The sequence below is a fragment of the Siphateles boraxobius genome, unplaced genomic scaffold, assembly GCF_051911475.1.
Source record: "Siphateles boraxobius isolate OS27281-9 unplaced genomic scaffold, OSU_SipBor_1 19, whole genome shotgun sequence".
NCBI lineage: Eukaryota > Metazoa > Chordata > Actinopteri > Cypriniformes > Leuciscidae > Siphateles > Siphateles boraxobius.
Window position 1 is genome coordinate 29,421,262 of NW_027508799.1, and position 23,020 is coordinate 29,444,281.

At 36.6% G+C, this 23,020-nt stretch overlaps 3 protein-coding genes across 3 annotated transcripts; all 3 read left to right on the forward strand.

Annotated features, from left to right (window-relative positions):
- The first annotated feature begins 3,291 nt into the window (after window positions 1-3,291).
- LOC143741440 (scavenger receptor cysteine-rich domain-containing protein DMBT1) lies at window positions 3,292-9,164 on the forward strand. The gene is given in 8 exon segments (XM_077233787.1): window positions 3,292-3,607; window positions 4,481-4,735; window positions 4,969-5,268; window positions 5,350-5,529; window positions 5,851-6,159; window positions 6,324-6,626; window positions 8,877-8,965; window positions 9,066-9,164. Coding segments are annotated over 8 exon segments (1,842 nt in total). The 3' UTR covers window positions 9,156-9,164.
- A 2,693-nt stretch (window positions 9,165-11,857) lies between these two features.
- LOC143742130 (CD5 antigen-like) lies at window positions 11,858-15,775 on the forward strand. The gene is made up of 7 exons (XM_077234818.1): window positions 11,858-11,895; window positions 12,310-12,359; window positions 12,468-12,815; window positions 12,912-13,220; window positions 13,341-13,649; window positions 14,909-15,042; window positions 15,153-15,775. Exons 1-7 carry the CDS (start codon window positions 11,879-11,881, stop codon window positions 15,267-15,269), a joined length of 1,284 nt encoding a protein of 427 aa, XP_077090933.1. The 5' UTR covers window positions 11,858-11,878; the 3' UTR covers window positions 15,270-15,775.
- A 5,506-nt stretch (window positions 15,776-21,281) lies between these two features.
- smkr1 (small lysine rich protein 1) lies at window positions 21,282-21,942 on the forward strand. Its single transcript, XM_077233829.1, has 2 exons — window positions 21,282-21,521; window positions 21,632-21,942. Exons 1-2 carry the CDS (start codon window positions 21,516-21,518, stop codon window positions 21,887-21,889), a joined length of 264 nt encoding a protein of 87 aa, XP_077089944.1. The 5' UTR covers window positions 21,282-21,515; the 3' UTR covers window positions 21,890-21,942.
- Window positions 21,943-23,020: the final 1,078 nt, after the last annotated feature.

Genomic DNA, 23,020 nt, shown 5'->3' on the forward strand with positions numbered 1-23,020 from the left:
TCCCGGTTCCCAGTGCGGGCCTGGCCCCCCGTCCCTCCCCCAGGACCGCCCTCCTGAACTTTTTTGCTTGTTTTAATGGGCGTCGGGAGCCGCCCATAGGGAGGGGGCTATGTTACGATGTGGTTTTGTGCCCTGTCTTGTTCTATGGTTCCCTGTCTTGTCTATTAGTTATCCCAGGTGTTTCTGATTTCCCACGCCCCCTTGTTTAGCTTGTTTGTCCCTGATTATTTAAGCCCTGTGTTTCAGTCTTGTCTTTATGAGTTCTTGTCTATCGTTTAACGTGATGTTGGTTGTTCCTGTTCCCGAGCCCTGTATCCAGTCTTGCTTGTTGTAAAGTTTGTAGTTTGTTAATTAAAGCGTGTGCTGCAGTTGGATCCTGCCTCATCTTTACTTCAACCGCACCGCGTTACACTGACTGTACAATTAATTTTTTTATTTACATAATTGTGTTATGAGATGATTTGCGAAAATGCAGAACTCAGAATCCACTTACGGCTCAAAACGCAGCAGTTTTTGTTCAGTGCTAACAGCATAAGTAGCGCATTCATTTTTTTAAAAACAGAGTTCTGTATGTGTAGTTCTGGTAACAAAAGCTGAAAGTTACTAAAAATACATCTGTAGCCTAAAATTGGCAGACATGATTTGACTGGACATGGTCAGATTCAAGGTACTTTGATTTGCTTTGCTGAATAAATAATACATTCTAAAACCCTTAAATGTTGTTTGAATAATATTCAAAGCAGTGAATTAGTGTGGATTTCACAATGGTATGCCTCAATTATATTCAAAGCATATACAAAGTTTAAGAAGTTTTATAAAAAAAAGAATCCATTTATCTAGAACTAGTCAATATTGCAGTCTTGAACTATTTTTAATAAATTACACATTACAATCAACATAATGTATGATTGATTGAACAATGTTTTTTAACAAATCAAATAATGTATATATATATATCAAGCAATGCATAGTATAACTAATTAATAGAAAAAACTAAGTTATATTACAAAAATGGTACGAAATCTAATTCTCCGTTTAAGCTTGGAAAGGTAGTTGCTTTCAGTGTATAGATCCAGAAAGACACTCTTTGTAAAAGCCTGTTAAACCTATCTCCTCCTCTTATTGACTTAGGAACATGTTCAATGCCGATTATCTTCAGTGTATCTGGGCTACCATGATTTGTATCTCTATAATGTATGGCCATAGGATATAGAGGGTTACAGACTCGAATAGCATTTTTATATTCTGATAATCTGATCTTTAGTTTTCTAGTAGTCACCCCTATATAAAAGCATCCACATGGACACTCCAACCTATAAACCACAAATGAAGTATTCCAATTAATAAACTAGAAAAGGTTCGTCGAGACAAACTTTAAGTTGGCTTGTGAAAGTTTTGACCAGAAAGTTTAAAGTAGTTTGAAGTTTAAAGTAGTTTGAAGTTTAAATAAGTGTAATTTAGTTTAAAGTTTAAAGTATTTGACGTTTACACTAGTTTAAAGTGTAAAATAATTTTTTCTTTTTAGTTTTTTTAAATTTATTTTTCTCATGCATTTTTCATTAATGTTGAGGTGGCATTAATGAAAAATGAATGAGAAAATTCATGTATAGCAAAAGGTAAATCAGTATTTGTGTGCAAGTGATCCATATGTAACAGAGCATATTCTTGAAAAGAAACTTAAAAAGAGTGCAATGATTAATGCATCTGCCCACATACTCTATCCTCTCATGCACTTAAATGAATTATATATATATATATATAGAGAGAGAGAGAGAGAGAGTATAGTTCCATAAACAGTAAACATATATTAAAACATTTGACACTTACCTGCATATGTGCAAGTGATTTGTATTTGCATTTGAAAGTTTTTGTCTCATAGGTTTCAAGATTGTAACTGCATAATTTTGTGCTAATGTAACTGCACTTGATCACACAGATGCACATGCAGCACATACACATTGAGAAGAGATGTCAAAAGACAAAAGATCCAACAGATTCTTTGTAAATGGACAAAAAAAGCTGCTTCAGCTTAAAAGACATTTAGGGTCTATAGTTTAAGTGCTAGGATCATGGGGGATTAGTGGTCAAAATAAAGACTGTATGAAAGTTACTTACTTAGTAAAGCAAATCAACAGATAGATTCAAGATGTAATTTGAATATCACTCAAAGCAGCACAATGCATAAACACGGGCTTCACTTCATTCACTTCACTTCATTCAGCCAGGCCAGTTGCAACAAAGCCTAAAATTAAATCTGTTCATCATCTGTAGCAATCATACGGAGCCCCTAAAAGGGACATGGTGGTGGAAAAAATAAAGATGGAAGGAAAAATAATAAGTCAATGATTTTCGTTCTCTCGCAAATCCTTTGCGTTCCCCCGAGAAACTGTGTTTGCTTGTAAAACCTGAGCTATTTGCAAGTGAACACAAAGTTTCTTGGCAGAATGCAAACGTTTTTGTGAGGGAGCGCAAAGTTTTTCTGGGGAACGCAAAACATTTGTGAGAGAACGCAAAAGCATTTGCAAATATTTTTTCCTCCATATTTTTTTCCTTCATTTCCCTTAGGGGCTCCGTATGATCTTGTCTCTTCAGAACATTTGGACTAAACATTTGGATTAATATGGATTAATTTTACGATCTCTTTATGAAAATTTTGAAGCTTCAATATGGTAGTTGTGTGGACTGTCAATGGAGGGACAGAAATCTCAGATTTTATTAAAAATATCTTAATTTGTGTTTCAAAGATGAATAACTTTCATTTGCTTTTTGATGTCATGCTCATGTGAGACAAATTTAATTGCACCTCCATGGACTTAAGAAAGTAAAAAGGTGTGTTGAAGTCAGTCGGTGGGAGGAACCAGAGCCTAAGAGATTTAACCACTTTGAACCTCAATCACAACTCTACTTCCTAACATGGAGTAGGAGGGAACCTGAGAGTGACATTTAACTAGTCATGCATTGTTGTTTTGTTTTCACTTGCCAGTTTAGAAACAGAACAACAAAAAAGCAGGTGTGATGATTGCAGAGTTTATGTAAATGTCAAAACTGGTGCATGTTATCTTGTCAAGCTAATTTGTTGAGCTTTTATTTTTATTTTCTAGAATTCATTTGTTGAAGTTGAGGACTGTTCAGCAATAATGTCAGGCTCTGTGTGGCTCATTTCATTTCTGAGTAAGTAGTAACACTAATACAAACAAGCACGGTCACAACTTTTTTAGGGACAGGTCTAGTATTTTTAACATTTTGTATTTTTTTCTGTTACATGAAGTTCTTGGCAAAACAATTTCAAGTATGTCTGAATCAATCAGACTGGTAAATGGCAACCACTCCTGTTCTGGACGGTTGGAGGTTTTCTATAACGGTCAGTGGGGAACAGTGTGTGATGATGGCTGGGATCTGTCAGATGCTGCAGTGGTGTGTAGAGAAATGGACTGTGGGGATGTTGTAGAGGCAAAGAGTGCTGCTTATTTCAGACAAGGTTGGGAACAAGTATTAATAAGTGGTGTGAAGTGTTTCGGAAATGAGTCTACGCTGAGCATTTGTGGATTTAAGAAAGCGGGAGAGTTTAACTGTGACCATTCAAAGGATGGCGGAGTCATCTGCCATTGTAAGTTCACTGCAACAAAAACTATTGTCTAGTTTTTCAGTAAAATATCTAAACATTCTTAATTCAAGATAGGTTTATTCAAAAAGCAAAATTACACAAGATATAAAGTCTTGTTTTCTGAAAAATTCATAAAGTGCAAATATCTGCCAATGGAGTAAGAAATATAAAATATAGGTGCAAATCAAGTTTGTTTTAAGTGTAAGCTCAGAAATACCTTAAATAATTTTGCTTCTGAGTCTTCATTTAAGAATTTTTAGATATTTGTAAAGTGAAACAATTCAAAATACTAATCACTGTTTCTAATATTTATGTTGTGTGCATTTAAATGCATCAATATATATTAGCCCTCGTCAGATTGGTGAATGGCAGTCACTCCTGTTCTGGGCGAGTGGAGGTTCTCCATGACGGTCAGTGGGGAACAGTGTGTAATGATGGCTGGGATCTGTCAGATGCTGCAGTGGTGTGTAAAGAAATGGGCTGTGGCGAAGTTTTCGAGCAAAGGAGCGGTGGTTATTTTGGCCAGTGCAGTGTTCTAACACTGAATCGACACTGAGACACTGCAATTTAAAGGAATGGGGACAAAACTCATGTGGACATGAGAAGGATGCTGGAGTTGCCTGTCACCGTGCGTACAACATCTTTTGTGTTTGTACTTTAATTTATGGTTAAATTAATAGTTTTGCTGTCAACCATACATTTGAGACAAAACTACCAACATAATCCCAGTGTATGGGGTTTGGTCTATTTACATTATAGAAATTTGGTTTTAAATAATCCATAAAATATTATTAACAACATGACTTATCTGTGCATGAATCTGAGAAAGCACATCAGATAAAATTCACTGACAACCGCTCTCATGACATTATTCAGGCAAAATAAAGTTTTCAAATGGCATCAACGCTTGTTCTGGAAGAGTGGATATTTTCTATTATCATTGGGGAAACATTAGGTGGGGCACAGTGTCGGATAATGGCTGGGATCTGTCAGATGCTGCAGTGGTGTGTAGAGAGATGGGTTGTGGCGATGCTGTAGAGGCAAAGAGTGCTGCCTATTTCGGACAAGGTTTGGGACCAGTATGTTTGGAAGATGTCAACTGCATTGGAAATGAGGCCACACTCGGTGCCTGTGAGTTAAAAACTCACGCATTCAAAGGATACTGGAGTCATCTGTCAGGGTAAGTCAATTTAATGAAATCAACAGCTTTGTGTATGTTTCTTCCATTGCCATGCATGTAAGACAATATGAGATTATGAACTGAAGAGAAAATTTTGTCACTGTAACGCGAGTAAAAAAACGATTGGGTAAACTATTCTAATATGTTTGCTTGTTTTTTATCCTTTACTCTGTCTGGCCTTTAGCTTTTATTAAGCTGGGGAATGGCACTAACTCTTGTTCTGGAAGAGTGGAGGTTTTCTTTGATAGCCGATGGGGAACAGTGTGTGATGATGGCTGGGATTCTGCACGTGCCGCAGTGGTGTGTAAAGAATTGGGCTGTGGAGATGTTATAGAGGCAAAGAGTGCTGCTTATTTTGGACAGGGCTCAGGACCAGTATGGCTAAGTGGGTTACAGTGCGCCACTGACTCTACACTGAGAAACTGTAATTCACAGGGATGGGGGCAAAACACCTGTGGACATGAGAAGGATGCTGGAGTCGCATGTCAGCGTGGGTACAAAATCCTATTTAGTATCTATCTATCATATTTGATCCACTTATAACTCTTGTTTTTGTCGGCATTAGCTAACATTAGACTGGCTAATGTCAGCACCTCTTGTTCTGGACGAGTGGAGGTTTTCAAAAACGGTCAGTGGGGAACAGTGTGTGATGATGACTGGGATCTGTCAGATGCTGCAGTGGTGTGTAGAGAGGTGGGATGTGGGGATGTTGTAGAGGCAAAGAGTGCTGCTTATTTTGGACAAGGTGCAGGACAAATATTTATGGGCAATGTAAACTGTGTTGGAAATGAGACCACACTGAGTGTCTGTGAATCACGTAAATATGGAATGTATGAGCATTCAAAGGATGCAGGAGTCATCTGTAACTGTAAGTAAAATCCACTGCTTTTCTAACTTTTTACACTCTCATTGTTATTTATGTAAAAAAGAGTTTATAGCAGTCCGGTGTGGGACTGAACTTAAAATGAAGTATAGTCAATTATTAGTCATTGTAAAGGGAGAAAACATCCTAAATATGTATTTAATTAATTCATGTTTCTTTTGCTTCCATTTATGTGACATTTAGCTCCTATCAGGCTCATTAATGGAAGAAACTCCTGTTCTGGACGAGTGGAGGTTCTCTATAATGGAACATGGGGAACAGTGTGTGATGATGGCTGGGATCTGTCAGATGCTGCAGTGGTGTGTAGAGAGATGGGCTGTGGGAATGTGATAGAGGCAAAAAAAGCTGCTTATTTTGGACAAGGATCAGGACCTGTATGACTAAGTGATTTACATTGTTCTAACACTGAATCAAAACTGCGAAATTGTAAATCAAGTGGATGGGGAAAAGGCATCTGTGGACATGAGAAAGATGCAGGAGTCATCTGTCTCGGTGAGTTCAAACTGCAGCCTTGTTGCTAATTGTTGCTAAAAAAATGAATGGCATGCTTTACATCCCTTGTATAAAATGTAGTCAATATAATACTTAAATAATTTGCATTTAGCTCAAACTCAAACTGATTATATATAATTTCCCTTCCTTTGTCTGAAAATTAGATATCGTTAGGCTGGTCAACAGCACCAGCTCCTGTTCTGGACGAGTGGAGGTTCTCCAATATAGACAGTGGGGAACAGTGTGTGATGATGGCTGGGATCTGTCAGATGCTGCAGTATTGTGTAGAGAAATGGGCTGTGGAGCAGTTTTGGAAGTAAAGAGTTCTGCTTATTATGGAAAGGGTTCAGGAAAAGTATGGATGAATAATGTAAACTGTTTTGGGAATGAGTCTACATTGATGAGCTGTTCATATAACAGAAATCCAACCCGCTGTGCCCAGAAAGATGCCGGAGTCATTTGTGGATGTGAGTGCCAATTTTTTTAATGTCAGCGAGTGATATAATGGAGCCTTTTTACAAACTGTGACGATGCATTTCCGTAAGTCCGTCACTTTCGTACGTTTTTTTTTTAAGTTTTCATTTTTAAAGTCACCATGAAATCACATTTTTTTAATTAAATATTGCAGTAATTTTTTTAATGCATGTACCCTAGTATTTTTAATCAAAATAACTTCCCCTCCCTCTTGCAGTGACATCTCTTATCTACTCTGATGACGTGCTTACTGGCGTGAGGGCGGGACAACCTGTCACTCACACAGTGGTGGGCCGTCAGGCCCAGCAAGGCCTTCTCTGCTGGCCTAAACACTATCAGAATCAGTGACTTGCACTTTAATGTATATTTTCAGTGAATGAGTATTAAATTATTCCCAATAGTCCCAACAGTTTTTCTCTTGGTTGCTCTGCTTCCAGTATTGTATATTAATTTTAGCGCTTTAATTCAATTATATTTCAGCCATCATGTGTTGCCGGGGTAAAATAAATCTGCCTTGAGGCCTTTAGAATCGACAGTGTGGGCGCCCGTAGCTTAAAATGAATGGAAATGAAACCGTTGCTTTAACCAATCAGATAATCAGTCAGATTTAATCAGCCAATCAGATTTCAATTTGACTGCACCGGGGCCATCTAGCAGGCGTACAATAACGCCGGCATTTTCACGTGCTTTGATTGGGTGTTCAGAGCGCGTACTATTACTGGTAGTCAGAGGCTGAGTTAGCTTACCGCATCTGTAGCGAACTGCATAAACTAAAATACATTCCTGTAGATTTAATAGTTTTTCAACCCACAAATTAATGTTTCTTTCCCTCCTCGACCCCCAGCAGGTTCAATACTACCGGAAAAAATCCCTTATTCAGCCTTATCCAGATTAACGCAGAGTCACGGCACACTGTTCGATCTGTCCGGGTAAAAACAGAACTGACCGACTGTAACGTTATGCCACGAATGATTTTGAAGGCAAAAGTCTCACTGATCTCATTGATTTCCTTCAAAACTCTGTGTGAGAGCATGGGTCATCTGTGTCCACTGCTTCTGTCGAGCAAACACTTTCAGCCCTAAAGAGAATTAAAACTTATGCCAGAAATACGACGAGCCAGACTCGACTTTCAGCATTAGCCTCGATGGCGATAGAAAAGGTTGTTGGGACTGAAACGCACTGATAACCTGTACACTAGAGTAATTTAATTTCAGTTTTCAGTAATTTCAGTCTTTTTCAGGAAATAAATTTGGATGGATTTTGTGTAAAACATAATCAGTAGTTTTGGTGAGTATAATGCTTTTTTTGCCCCCGTTTTTTCCGTGGTGAATAGGATTTTCTTCTTAATATTTCTTATAAATGTATGATCTAATGTTTTTTTTCAAACATTCAAACTATTGTTACGTCTGACAAGGGACTATTGTAACCCTTGAAGGACAAGACAAGGGAGGCTCCGTTTCTGAACTTATAATCGGAACGCAAGAACCGCTGTACACAAACGCACAAGCTGAACTCACTCGCTCGTTTCTCTCTACCGGCCTTTTCCGAACTCACCGCATTAACCCTATAACTGCCGGTGCAAAATAAAAACAGCAACTTCACAACAATTATAGAGAGTCTGTGCGTTCCCACGCTATTAAAAGTTATTAATTCACTGAAGGCCTCGGTGTGAAATGCATAGGCCGCCACTGCACTCACATGAGATCCACCAATAGCAAACCACAATGATCCAACCATCCAATCAGTTTCAAAATAAAGTCCCGCCATAAATTTTTTTTTGTTTTAGTTACAGAAGCCGGATATACGTCACAATAGGGAAGAAAAGACTATTGCAAATTCCATTTCAGGTGACTTGTTTTTGATGTAAAGTAGTACTTTGTAAAGTACTTTACTCAAAATGTAAAGTAGGCTACATGTAGGCATACATTATAGCTCTATACTGTTTTATTACCTTGGCATTAAATTAGAGAACTCTGGTTAACGCTCCTTCGTGACTGTTTCTAACAGAAACTGTTTCTGAACGGCTGAGGCAAATTTGACATCTTTCTCTCTTCTGACTGACGTAATCAATTTTTCTTTTGCTACTGGGGAAAATTATATTTGTTGTAGTTTCCGTTCACCAGACGTTAAACCAACTATGAAGATGTCACTGTCTGAGAACCCAAATGTGAAAATGGTCCATTGAGCACAACAATGATTTGAGAAAGAATTTTTTTTTTTTTTACTTTCTCACATTCAATCAGATATTAAATTCCTGTTGAAGATTAAAGTGAAGGCTGAACTTGGAGTCGACCCAAATGATTCTGGAATCATAAATAAACTTTCAGAGGAGGTGAGAGCAGTGCTGCATCCTTCACTACTTTTTGCTGTCATCTACTGTCTGCTCATGGTACTGTTGGCTCTTTGTATTTACCTTCATTTGGATCTCATAGATGAAGAAGCTGCGAATAAATGGAACTTTATCATTGAAAATTCAGGCAGATGGAAAAGTCTTCCAAAAGACAAAAGGAATTGGACCCTGACATTTTGGTAAGACTTTACCACAACTTTAAAACGGTTTAATTTTTAATTTAATGTTTTCCACAATAAAAATGTACAATGATGTTGGTTTCTCAGGTCATTGCTGGCAGAAGAAAACAAGGAGAATCTAATAGGAAATTGAATGCTACAATCTTTCATACTTTATATACAATAGTATATATAAATACATATATATACATATATATATATATATATATATACATATATATATATATATATATATATATATATATATATATATATATATATATATATATATATATATATATATACATATACTTCTATACAATCTGACCTTTTATAAATATAATTAATAATTATCTTATGTAAGTTTTTCATACATGGCAGTGCTTCATAAAATATCCCTGCAATTTTTGCTTTCCTAATGACGATACGCAATTGTGTTTAGATTCTGAGAAAGTATCTTTGTGTCATCCCTCATCCTAACTTGCTAACCAACATTTACATGTAATATATACAGTAATCTTGATATATCCAATAAACGAACCTGTCTGGACTTTTATAGTTGCACACATGTAATTAGTGTAGTTAACAATAATTAAATTTTATTTAATTCCATTCTATTTTATTTAAAACACGAATCAGATTCAGACCATTGTAGAGTTACAAACTAAATAATTTGCCTTGGTTATCAGGGTGATAATTTCCTGGTGCGTGTCCATGTTGTGACTGCTGTTACCATGGTACTCTAGGTATGGTATCATGTTACCATATTTATGTAATTAATCCAGTTGCTTTGTTTTTAAAACAAGAATGAATCTTTCCACCCATGTCATAATAGCACTGTTGAGAAGCATCAAGGCTTGATGAGCTGGTCTCATTTGTCATAAATAACACCAAGTATTTTCTGGATACTTAGGCTATATGCAAATCAGATTTTCTTTTCAAGTGATCAAATTAGATGTGTGTGTCCAAACATAACCACCCTATCTGCATGGGTTGCTTTGGTAATGACGTAGGCGTACCCATGTATGTGACGAGGCTTTCAAAACAGATGCAGGAAAAATGGTGCATCATGACTGAGACACATCTGATTGGAATTGCATTTTAAACCACCTCTATGTGTGGTTTGAATTGGATTTGAAGAAATCCAAATTCATGTGTTTTTTGCTGTCCAGACTTGCAACACCCCATCTAGCTAAAATCTGGATATGCAAAAAAAAAATCTTTTTTCTTTCTTTCCTGGCAGTCGGAACATGGCCTTAGTATTTTTGTTAACCATTTGCGATGGGTAATGAACTGAGACAGACATGTGCATGCATTTATCAGGAAAAGCAACATTTTCCTATTCAAAAACAACAACAGGGTGCAATATGCACAATTACAGAAACTAGAACTTTATTTGAGACATGGCTTCGGAAGACATATAATAAAGTCAGGTCAAGTCACCTTCATTTAGATAAGTATGATTTAAACCATGCTAATGCAATTCCACTAATGCCAACATAGTTTTCTAGTCTATTTAAAAGAATGTTGTGGTCAATGGTATCAAATGCAGCACTAAGATCAAGCAACACTAATAGAGAGATACAACCACGATCGGATGATAAGAGCAAATCATTTGTGATTTATCCTGAGTGAAAATCTTAATATCATTAACAATAAGTGTTTTTGAAGTAAGGGATCGAATATTCAGCAACCCAAGCTTTTTTATTTGTTCATCCATATTATATCTGCTTTTTATTTGTTGAACATCAATTCAATTTTTACCCTCAAATGGGTTTAGGAGTTTTGTGTATGTCCTAATTCAGGGAAGAGAGACAGTCTCTATGATGATATCTAGGTTAAAGAGTCTCTATGTGATGGGATTTATCTGACCTCAGTGACGTGAGACAGCTTGCAGACGGTCAGTTCAGTCAGTTTGACTGCTTCCTGACCTGAGCCTCAGATTGTCATGTTTGAGCTCTTAAGACTATGTGCCATATTACTAGAGAGAAGAGCAGCACCATCCCAGGAGGTATGAATACCATCTCTTTTCAACAGGTCAGGTCTGCCCCAAAAACGTTTCCAATTGTCTATGAATTCTATATTATTTTACGGACACCACTTAAAGTACACAAGTCTTATTATGATGCTTCTTTGTTGTCCATTTTGGAGCTTGATAGACAGTCCTAAAGAATGCAGGATTATTTCTGAAAGGTTAATATTCAAAAGCTTCACAGTTTGCATCCTGTTAATGGGGCCTTACAGAGAAATTAGGAAGGCACATCTCATTTAAACAACCAAACAAAATGCAAACAATGAACAGCATTTTGTGTAGTGCCAAGCAAGTGTTATTTGTTTGCAAGAGCATAAGTTTGAACATAATTACAATTTCTGCAAACACCAAACAATGCAGGCAGTTCCAAAGAATGACCCTTAAAAAACCCAGCACTATGAGAGAGAGAACAAGTTGAAAGTGATAATATCTGAGAGACAGTGAATGCAACTATTATGATCAATACCTCATAGTTTATTTTATGTCTAACCTGTTTGCATTGAGTTTTACTCAATTTGCTGTTGAGTTTATGCTGTAATTTACAAATATAGCCTATGTAAAATAATGCACTAAAAAGGTGTGATTGTCTGGGTCTTCTGAAGGGAGGAGACATATGGGCTGGAGGTTGTACCTCTATATGAAAACACTATAAATCGCCAACATACAAACTTATCTTTCAGAGGGAGAAAGAATACAGAAGCATACATGGGACACTTCAAAAGGTTTAAACCCTAAGTCATATTTTGAACGTTCTGACTTTATTCTGCTGCTTCTATTTTTGTGCTAAAAGAATAATTGTTAATGTTTATTTATTTGTCCTATCTCAAATTGTAATTGATTCTCACGTATGATTCTCTATAAAATGTCTAGTAGTAATACAAATAATTTTAATTTAGAATTAGAGAATACTGATCTGTCAGCTTAACATGCTTTTCATGCTTTTTGATTTAAAAAAAAAAATCAGTTCAATTTGGGCACTTTTGACAGTCAAAAAATGGTCCAATTCATTTGGGTTTTATATTTAGTCAGTAGGAAGTATAAGAAACCATCTATTACATTTTCAGTGCAAATCCAATGAAGTCATTCATTGTTCTCAGTTACTCTGATATATCTTTTATTGTTATCATTTTTCTTAGTTTCTTTTCAGCAGCAGTGCTGTGCACCATACGGCTCATTTTACTTCAAGGTAAGAGCTCAAACACGGCTCGTACATATAAACTACCTTTTTTAGTTTTTTGTCCTACATACTGCATAACATATTTGTGATTCTCATTGCTTTGCTCATGACAAGCAGTTCTAGGAAATTCAACATTAAGCAAGGCAGCTTCTGTCAGACTAGTTGATGGCACCAGCTCCTGTTCTGGGAGAGTGCAGGTTCTCCGTTCTGGAATATGGGGAATGGTGTGTTACAAAGGCTGGGATTTGTTAGACGCAAATGTGGTGTGTAGAGAATTGGGCTGTGGGGAAGCTAAAGAGGTGAAGATAGCAGCATATTTTGGGCCGAGCTCAGGACAAGTATGGATAAATGAGGCGAAATGTGTTGGGATTGAATCCTCACTGACAGAATGCGCAGTGAGTTCACTGGACAGTTGGGAACAAAGCGCATGCCTACATGACTTCTATGCTGGAGTCATCTGTCAGTGTGAGTAAAAAACCTTTAACAATGTTTAATTGCATATCTAATCGTGCTAAATATTATCACACTTTATTTTATTTTTTTCATTTTAATGTGTCTCAGTAAGAACTAGGCTGGTGAATGGCGTCAACTCCTGTTCTGGACGAGTGGAGGTTCTCTATAATGGAACATGGGGAACAGTGTGTGATGATGGCTGGGATCTGTCAGATGCTGCAGTGGTGTGTAGAGAGATGGGCTGTGGGAATGTGATAGAGGCAAAGACTGAAGCTTATTTTGGAGAAGGTTTTGGAGAAATATGGATGGATGATGTAAACTGCTCTGGAACTGAGCATGCATTGAGCAAATGTGAATTTCAGCAGTGGGGAGTGCATGACTGTTATCATTCAGAAGATGCTGGAGTCACCTGTCAGTGTAAGTGAACTACTGAAATTAACTGCGTTTTGTATTGCATTTATTTTAGTGTTTGTAATTAACAACAGTCAATATGATTGTAATTGCTTGACATTAGTTTTTTGTTTTCTTTTGCATCAGCCCTTATGAGGTTGGTTAACGGCACTGACACTTGTTCCGGAAGGGTGGAGGTGTTCCATAATGGAACATGGGGAACAGTGTGTGACGATGACTGGGATGCAGCAGATGCTGCAGTGGTGTGTAGAGAGATGGGCTGTGGGGACATTAAAGAATTAACCTATGGTTCTTTTTTTGGAGCCACATCAGGACAAATATGGATGGACAATGTAAACTGTACTGGGGAAGAGGTAGCACTGAGCACCTGTGCATTTCAGGGATGGGGAACACATGACTGTGGATTTTCAGAGCACGCTGGAGTCATTTGCAGTCGTGAGTTGCAAACCGCCAATTCCAGTTAAACGAATAGGTCACTCAGAATTGAAATTGTAATTAATTGAGGGGTTGCTCACTGCATAGCCAATGGGTGGAGCATTGGGTAGGTTAAGACACACCCACTAAGCTAGCCCTATCCCTAAAGCTATAATTGGCTTAAGGTCCACCTCTTATGGCGCTTTTCCATTACCAGTACCAGCTCGACTCGACTCGACTCGCCTTGGCTCGCCTCGACTCGGCTCGCTTTTCGTTCCGTTTTCCATTGCAGAAAGTATCGCCACAAATAGTACCCGGTCGTCATAGCGACGCCTTTCGTTCCTCGTTGCCCCATCAAGCTCTCGCTGGATCCTCTCTTCGGCAACCAAACAAAGGAATGTCTGCACCTCCTCGTTTGACTTCTTCTGAGTTGCCATAATAATAGTAGTAAGTTTAGTAACTATCTCTGGCTAAACTATTTTAAAAAGGCGGGGTTATTCTGGATACTCAATCTGGCGCGTGCAATGATGACGCAGTGAATAGTGACGATTCTCTCTGACCAATCAGCAGTCGGCATTGTTTTCACGTCACATTTTAGTATCGCCTTAGCTCGCCTCAGCTCGCTTAGAACCTCGCCGGAGGTGGTACGAAAAAAAGTACCCGAAAGCAGGTACAGGTACAACTTTTACACAGTGGAAAACCAAACAAAGGCGAGTCGAGTCGAGTCGAGCCGAGCCAAGGCGAGCTGGTACTGTGTAGTGGAAAAGCGCCATTAGTTACACAGAGCTGGGATAGCCAGTCAAAAAAAATTTGTGCAACTTATTTCATGAACAGATTAGTGCATATGCTACGCTAAAATAAGGATCTGAAAAGCTCTTATTGTATAGTGAATGAGTAAATTAAGTAGATGATTATTAGCATCTACAGTTTTTGTAACTGTTTGTTCTTTTTATCGGTGTGGTGTAAAGTGTGAAAATATCTTATAAATATTAGTAAATACATTAAGTAGATTATAAGCCGTGCATGCATTTGTGTTTAATCTATATTGCAGTTCTATAAATAAATTCTACATCAGTAAATAAGTTATGTTTTTGCCTATTTATAATGTGTTTATCTTATTCTGGATGAAATGGTCTTAAAACTAAAGTAATATTATTTTATATAATACTACATTTTCCAAGTACAAGAATATAAATATAATACATAATTGGACTGCTTTGATTTATTATATATTAAAAAAAAATCTAACCTAACTTTGCATCTTTTATACTGCGCTTTAGAGTTCACTACCACATACGGAGACCCTGGCCAGGACTCACACTCACGTGTGAAAGTGCTGTTGAGGATTGAGATGAAAATTGACTCCAACTTCAACCCAAATGATCCTGGAACCATGAGTAAACTCTTGGAGGAGGTGAGAGCAGTGGAGTAACAATGAGCTGCATCTTTCACTACTTTTTGCTGTCATCTACTGACTGCTCATGTTACTATTGTTCTCTGTATGTTACTATTGTTCTCTCATAGATGGGGAAGAAGTTACAAATAAGCGGACCTTTCTCTCTGACTTTGAAAACTCAGCCAGATGGAAAAGTGTTCCAGAACATCTCCCAGAAAAAGAAAGTTCCAAGAACATGTAACTGACATGCTGGATAATGCATTAATATTTTTAATTAAATTGCATTTGTTTCATTTCAAATGTACAATATTTTAATTCTTCCACAATGTAACACTTAATAGTGATGATTGATCCACAGGTTATTGGTCGAATAAACAAAAGAAAACAAACTTCGCAGTTTGGTTGCAGAATGCAGGTTTCCAACTATGGTTGTAAATAAACAAATTGAATGTTTTAAGATTCTAATAACAAATTTTATTAAACAAATTATGTGTATGTATATGTATATGTATGTACTAAATATATAAATATATAAGCTGTTACTAATGTAGTTGACTGTGCCTCACTGGCAAATACACCCAATCAATATAGTCAGCAATATTGCAAAACAAATGAATATCACCCAGTTAGTGAAGTGATTAAAGTGGCAAAAGATGTCAGGCTTATGTTGAGTATATTCTTTATAATCATGTCCTGCTTGTTTTTGTTTTAACAGCCACACACTGTATAATAAAAGCCAGCTTTCCATCAATCTAAAGTTTGAGATAAATTTGTTGTCATTTGTTTATAACCAAAAGCCATCTTTTAGGCAAATTGCTAATGGGAAAATTTACATCTGGTACATTGTTTTTTCAGCACAACTGACGTTCTGAAATGTTCTCTACCTACTAAGACTCAATGCATTTTCCAGCTTTGAAACGTTATTTCTCAAGATTAACTTATAAAGTTTAACTGCCTCTTTCTATCTATTTTGGAGATCGACAGACCCTGATTATTTGTTGCAATTTCTGTTACCTTTGTTTACTAATAAAATCTGCATCAGTGTGATACACATAATTCACCACAGGATGACGATGCTCAGTTACATTACTCTATTCACATCTTTTTTCCATCAAAAACCAAATCTTTACTCATTTTAAAGTTCACAAGATTTTAACCTGGGTTCTCCACATGAGGGCGACACTCACGCCGTTTGACATAAAAAAAAAGTTACATCTGACAAAAGGTGTGTTCAGCTTCAAACGGAGCGTTGCAGACCGATCGGTGTGTGACATCAAAGTACTGCGAGAGCGATTAGAAAGCAGACGCCTCTTTATGTTTTGATTTTAACCATGAGGATTTGATGTCATGGTAGAAAATGGAAGCTGTCAAACATTGTCAAATTTAAATCAACTCAATACAATCGAAAACCATCCTGTGATTAATCACCAGTACAAGCTTTTTTAATGTTGCACATCTTCAAATTTGATATTTGATCTAAAAAAGAATCAAAGTAGGAGATAGTTCAGAGGAACATTATTCTGGGTAAGTTGCGTGACACTAAATCAGACATAATTAAATACAAAACCATATAATTAACATTAAATGTAAAACCACATAATAGTTTCTTGATTTTTTTTCGATTAATTTAAAGTCTGATTTAGTGTTACCCTTGTGGAAAATAAAGTTCCATTGTACTAGGTGTGACTGATTCGTTTTGCAAGAATCTTTGAAATGTGCTGTTGTTGCGTATCATTAAAAATACTTGTACTGTCAGTTCACCACAGGAGGGAGTTTGGTTACAACTTGCTGATTCAAATCTTTGAAAGTGTGAGACATTTTTTTTCTGCTTTCTGTCATCAAATTAATTCCGCATGGAGAAAATCAAACCTGACCATCAGCTCCTGACAAGAGTCAAAAAACTGTGAAGATGATTCATCATCAATGAATCAAAGCCTTAAAGTTCATCAAACATCACGAGTCTCAGAGCAGATGAGAAGAGCATCAGTCGAGTTCCCGAGACTCTCTGAGGGTTTCGAGGATGTTCAGTCCAGCATCATATTGTGACAAGATCAGCGTCTCAGGCACATGCAGCTTTTTTTAAGTGTGAGAGGTTTGAGTGTCGCCCTCATGTGGAGAATCCAGGTTCGAAGCTTGTGAACTTTAAAATGAATAATGAAGTCAATACTCCAAAAAAAGAAAGAAAAAGGCATCTGCAGGTTCCCTGGTGGCTCAGTGGTCTGAGCGTTGGTTCTTGGTCTGGAGAATCCAGGTTCAAATCTCATTCTTGGAGTGGAAGAAGAATGCTTTATTTTCATTGGTTTGCGATGAATAAAAAAAGACAAGAATCCAAAAAAAAATAAGAGCAAGTGTGGAAGTGCCAGTGGCTCAGTGGTATGAGCATGTCCTCCTTGTCTGGAGGTTCCCGGTTCGAAACTGGCCTGGTCACAGAAGCGTGGTTGTGTGATGCTGTGGCAGGACTGTTGGCTGAGATCCAGGTGGAGGGTGTCTGAGGATATGGTGGGTCACCAAGGTGTCACGGCTGAAAAACTGTCGACTTAGTCTCCAGTTAGGATATTTTTTAAATAAGTAAACATCTTGACTTGTCGTATAACCACTGCTGGTTATCATCTCAGAAGACCCCAGGGGGAGACGTCTGGATATTACCTCCCCCTTCATTTCCGACCTTGTCTCGGCTCACCTGCCACGATCCGATCGTCTTTCATGATCAGGTGACCTTTCGTTCCGCACCCACGCTTCTGTGACCAGGCCGGTTTCGAACCGGGAACCTCCCGACAAGGAGGACATGCTCATACCACTGAGCCACTGGCACTTCCACACTCGCTCTTGTTTTTTTTGGATTCTTGTCTGTTTTTATTCATCAAAAACCAATGAAACTAAAGCATTCTTCCACTCCAATAATGAGATTTGAACCTGAACTCTCCAGACCAAGAACCAACGCTCAGACCACTGAGCCACTATGCCTTTTTTTTTTTGAGTAGCCTATTGATTTCATTATTCATTTTAAAGTTCACAAGCTTTGAACCTGGATTCTCCACATGAGGGCGACACTCAAACCTCTGACTGCATGTGACAGACATTCGCATCACACTCTTGTGGGATTTATTATGATTAAGACAAAACTCCAAAAAAGAGCCCATGTGCAAAAGCAGAAGGTGAATCATCTTCACTGTTTTATGACTCTTGTCATAAGACATCTTGTCAGTTTCGATTTTATCACGAGGATTTGATGTGATGGTAGATTCATGACATCATAATGCAACTGAACCGATTTCATTTCTTAAATCTGTAAAACATTCATTTTAATAAGAAAATTGATTGCATCATTCTGTTGTGTTGTTGTGTTCTGTCTCATGATTTGTTAAAATAAATATATATTTAATACATGCAAGTCAAAAGAAGTTAAACACCCTTTTGTGGTGAATTATACTGAATTCATTTAAACATTGAATTAAATTATTTGCATTGATTTGATATTTATTCATATATTGATGATTACACTGAAGCAATCACAAGTGTAATAAAATATGTACAAGTTGATATGTAATATATAAGGCTATTTAACAATTTAACTCAGCAGAATGCAACCTCTTGAGGTCAATTGTGTGAAATAATTACACTGCTGTCTTTTTTCTCCTGCTATAAATCGAGTCAGATAAATAAATGATTAATTACTGCAGCAAAACATCCAGCAAACTTCTCCTTTTAAAAAAAACAAAACAAAAATATCTATCTGCAGGCTATACTAAAACAAAAAACAATTTTCTTATACATTCTCAAGTTTGTTGTGTTCTATCTCATGATTTGTTCAAAATACATATCTTTATAACAGGCGAATATAAGGAACTTACATGAATTACCAAATCCACTTTTGGTTTGTAGAAATATATTCTTAGCTCTGTAATATATTTTAAATTTGAGTCAGTATCGCCATCCTGTGGTGAATTGTGTGAATTACACTGAGGAAACTTTTTTCGGCTATAACTCGAAGCAGGGGAAAACAAAAAATTTTTTTAAATAAATTGTGGATTACCTTGTGATTTTTCAGATGTTGATTACATTTGCCAAATCACGTCGTTTGCTGGGCAGAAATGGGCATCTGTAATACAAACCAAAGCAACTGAACGCCCTCCTGTGGTCAAATTTGTGAATTACATCAGAGCCCTTCCCTTAGAGGGAGACTCCCAAGTTTAGCTAAAAAAAAAAAGTCTAATGCGTAAGAAGAAATGCCTAAATACACTAAACCGCGTTTTGTATTGAAACAGATCGGCAGATAATACATGTACTGCCTGGGTGTTAACTTTTGACACGTTTGTATGACAATCAGTTGTGATCTGGCGTCCGTTCTGATGAAATCGCTCCTATAGCTAAAATTAACCATGGTTTTACTACAACTAACGTTAGCTAAAAGTTCGTTATTATTGTTCAACTATGGTAACCACAAATTAACCATGGTTTTACTACACTGACCATAGTTTACCATACTATTTGTGTTTTACCAATAATGTGGTTATAGCCTACAAATGGTAATAACTGCCTAATTAGCCTATTTTCCTAAAAGGGTGATGACAAGGCCAAGCTATACAAGTATATTGTACCTTTATTTCTCCGATTGTTATAGCTGTTGTTGTTCCTCTTGAGCCGTGTGGTTTGATTCTATCGCATTTTGAAATCTAATTAAGATTCAATGAAGACACATGTAGAGCACATGTAGGCTACTTCTTTTCACGTGGTACCAGTCTCTTTCCTCCGCGCGTGGTCAGGATGGACTAATCAATCATTTGAGATTACTAGTAGACAGAGTACAGTTGAGACACTTTTTGCGTTTTGATTTTTCACACAAAAATAGATACTGAAAAGAAGTGAATTTCTACATGACATGCCACATGATATTTCATTAGCTTGTAGACTAAGATATTATCAATCAATAATACCCATTAGTAGTTTATATTTTCCACAATTAGCTCATAAAAATAAGGTGCTCTTTGTCTTAACTTTGTCTCAACTGTACCCATATGTGGTACAGTTGAGACAGTAGCGTACAGTTGAGAGACACTCATTTTTAATGATGTAAAGGTAACTAAATGTCCATTGCAAATATAATAAATAAAGACAAATAAAGAAAAAAACAATTGGGCAACATGATTATTTATTCATCCATTTAAATTCATTCATTTTATTTAAATTAGGAATGGTTAAAATATATAAAACAGGAATATTTAATATATTTATTAATAATACACAGTTTAAATATCACAAATATCAAATTTTATTTTCATTTGCGTCCTATGCTGGCTAATTACGACATTAAACCTGTTATCATAACACTGAACAACTAAACAGTGTGTTTCTTAATAATCTATCGGGGTAGGCTACAGTTGATACACTTGTGTCTCAACCATACCCCGCTGGCCACCTCGCACATTTCTCTAGATTTTGCAATGATCTTGCATGACACAATACCATGAAATATGCCAGTTTTTAGGGCACATAACTTTGTGATGACACCAGTTACGTTTAAAAGTCACATAAGGATAATAAGCTAGGAGTGTGCATGGTGAAGTGAACATCTTACCTTAGAAAAAAACCTTTGCCGATATCTTCGGATCGGAGATGCGTCCGTTGTTCAAATTTCCCACGATCAAAGAGGACACTAATACGCATGTGCACAGCAAAAATCACAACTTGTGCTTGCTGCGCACGCAAGTTATTTAAGGTGTCTCAACTGTACCCAGTCTACCCTACATATACACGTGTGTGTGTATACAATTATTTATATAAAATATATACAATATATGTATAATATACATTACATCATAACATTTTCGTTAAATAATTTTACATAAATAGTTGACTATTTTATTGGTTGCCAGATATAAATAGGCCTACTTAAAATTTATATCTTTAAACGTGTCATACTATGTGTACAAACGTATTCAATAAGACACAAAAACTTTTCCAATTTTCTAATTATGTTTATATATATTATCATACTTATTTTTTTTAATTCTTATTAACTTTTTATATTCTTTCTAATTTTTAGACCATTTACTATTTAAATTCAGGGAATGTTCCTATAACTCAAATCGGAATGTCACTCTAAAGTCTTACTGTATGACCACCAGGCATCTGGTTATTCTTACATGTACTGAAACAGAGCAGATTCATGGGGGGTCACAGCAAAAAAAGATCCCGGGCCGACCTGAAAAGCCAGTTGTGGATGAGTCCCATTCTCCCATGAGCCGTCACTAAGACAACCCCAAATAAACAACAGCTCACAACAAAAGACCTCATAGAGGGACACATTGGAGAGGAACAGCAACTCTCTGGACATGCCTTTGGGTAGCTGATTACAAAATCACATTAAATGAGTTTAAAATCTAGGAAAACTTCAAGCATTTTCTCACATGCATTGACAAGGGTCAGTTCATAGTAGTTCTGTTTTTGAGTGCATTCAAGCGTCCAAGTATTGTGTGAGAGGAAGGCACTCAATGATGGTAAGAAATGTTTCACTTCCTTCGATGTTTTACATTTTCATAAAAGTCAAAGATTTTTTTTAATTATTTCTTTCATTCTTTTCCCAAATCTCATAAAATGAACTTTATAGCCTTCAGGCACCAAGAAGTCAAGACCTCAAAGTGCCAGACCTGCAACAAAGAGCAAAGGAAAGCGCTCCTCCAAGAAGAGGTCTGTCAGTGCCAAATCCACAAAGACAAGTGTGGATATTCTGAGTCCAGCAGCCATGGAGAACATCTACTACATCTCCCATAATGCAGTGGACTGCTTGGAGTTCAGAGGATTTGGCTGGCCGGGGGCCACCAAGAAGAAAGGAAAAAAGGGCAAAAAACAAAAAAGCAAAAAATGACATGTTGATTTGTGCCAATTAAACCTCAATTATATACAGTATGTATGCATTACTGTTCAAAAGTTGTAGATTAGTAATTAATAACTAAAGTTAAAATAAAAGAAAATGATTCACAACTGTTTTCAACATTAATAAGAAATGTTTCTTTAGCAAAAAATCAGCATATTAGACTGACATCCGAAGGATCATGTGACACTGAAAATTGGAGTAATGATGCTGAAAATGCAACTTTGCATCACAGGAATATATTATATTTATTTTAAATATTAAAATAGAAAACATTTATTTTAAATTGTAAAATATATATTTCACAATATTGCTGTTTTTTGGATCAAATAAATGCAGCCTTGGTGAGCATAAGAGACTTCTTTCAAAAAGATTAAGAAATCTTACCGACCTTAAACTTTTGAACGGTAGTGTATATATAGATAGTTTCAATTCTTCAAATTGTCAGTTAGGGGAGACCGGGGACAGTTGCAACACTTTTTGCATTTGGCTCTGTTACTCAGAGACAGTTTGGATTAGACAAACCAATTGTTTATACAATAATCTTACATCTGTATGTTAATAGTCTAAACCATTTAAAGATAATTACAGAATTTACATTTTTCACAATTTGCATTTGAATGTAAGGAGTCAGATGTTGCAACTGACCTTGGGCCCGGGGACAGTTGCAACATTGTTTGGGGATGGTTGCAACATGTTACAAATACAATATATTACAATATATGTCAGTGTTAGCAAAATGATTATTACAAGAAATTTAAGTTATAATAATATTACAGTGTTCTTTATTCATCAGCTTTGATTAGATGACAATTATTTGTCTAGATGACTAGGCCTTATGTGCTGATGTCAAATATTCAAATTGATTTAAAATATAGTCGGCTTTTAGTGACATAGGAAGAATGGAACAATTTGTGAGGCAATTGGCTTTTATTTAGCCTATTGTCATGTAAAACATTTTTTTTTTTTAAACTATATTTTATATTATTATTTTTCATTTTAGAAATGTTATGCATGGTCACAGACATCTGCACACATGCGCGCACATGCACACACACATAAACCTCCTGTCCTTGCTACAACTTGATGAACTATATAATATTTAAGTAAAAACTTATGAAAAAA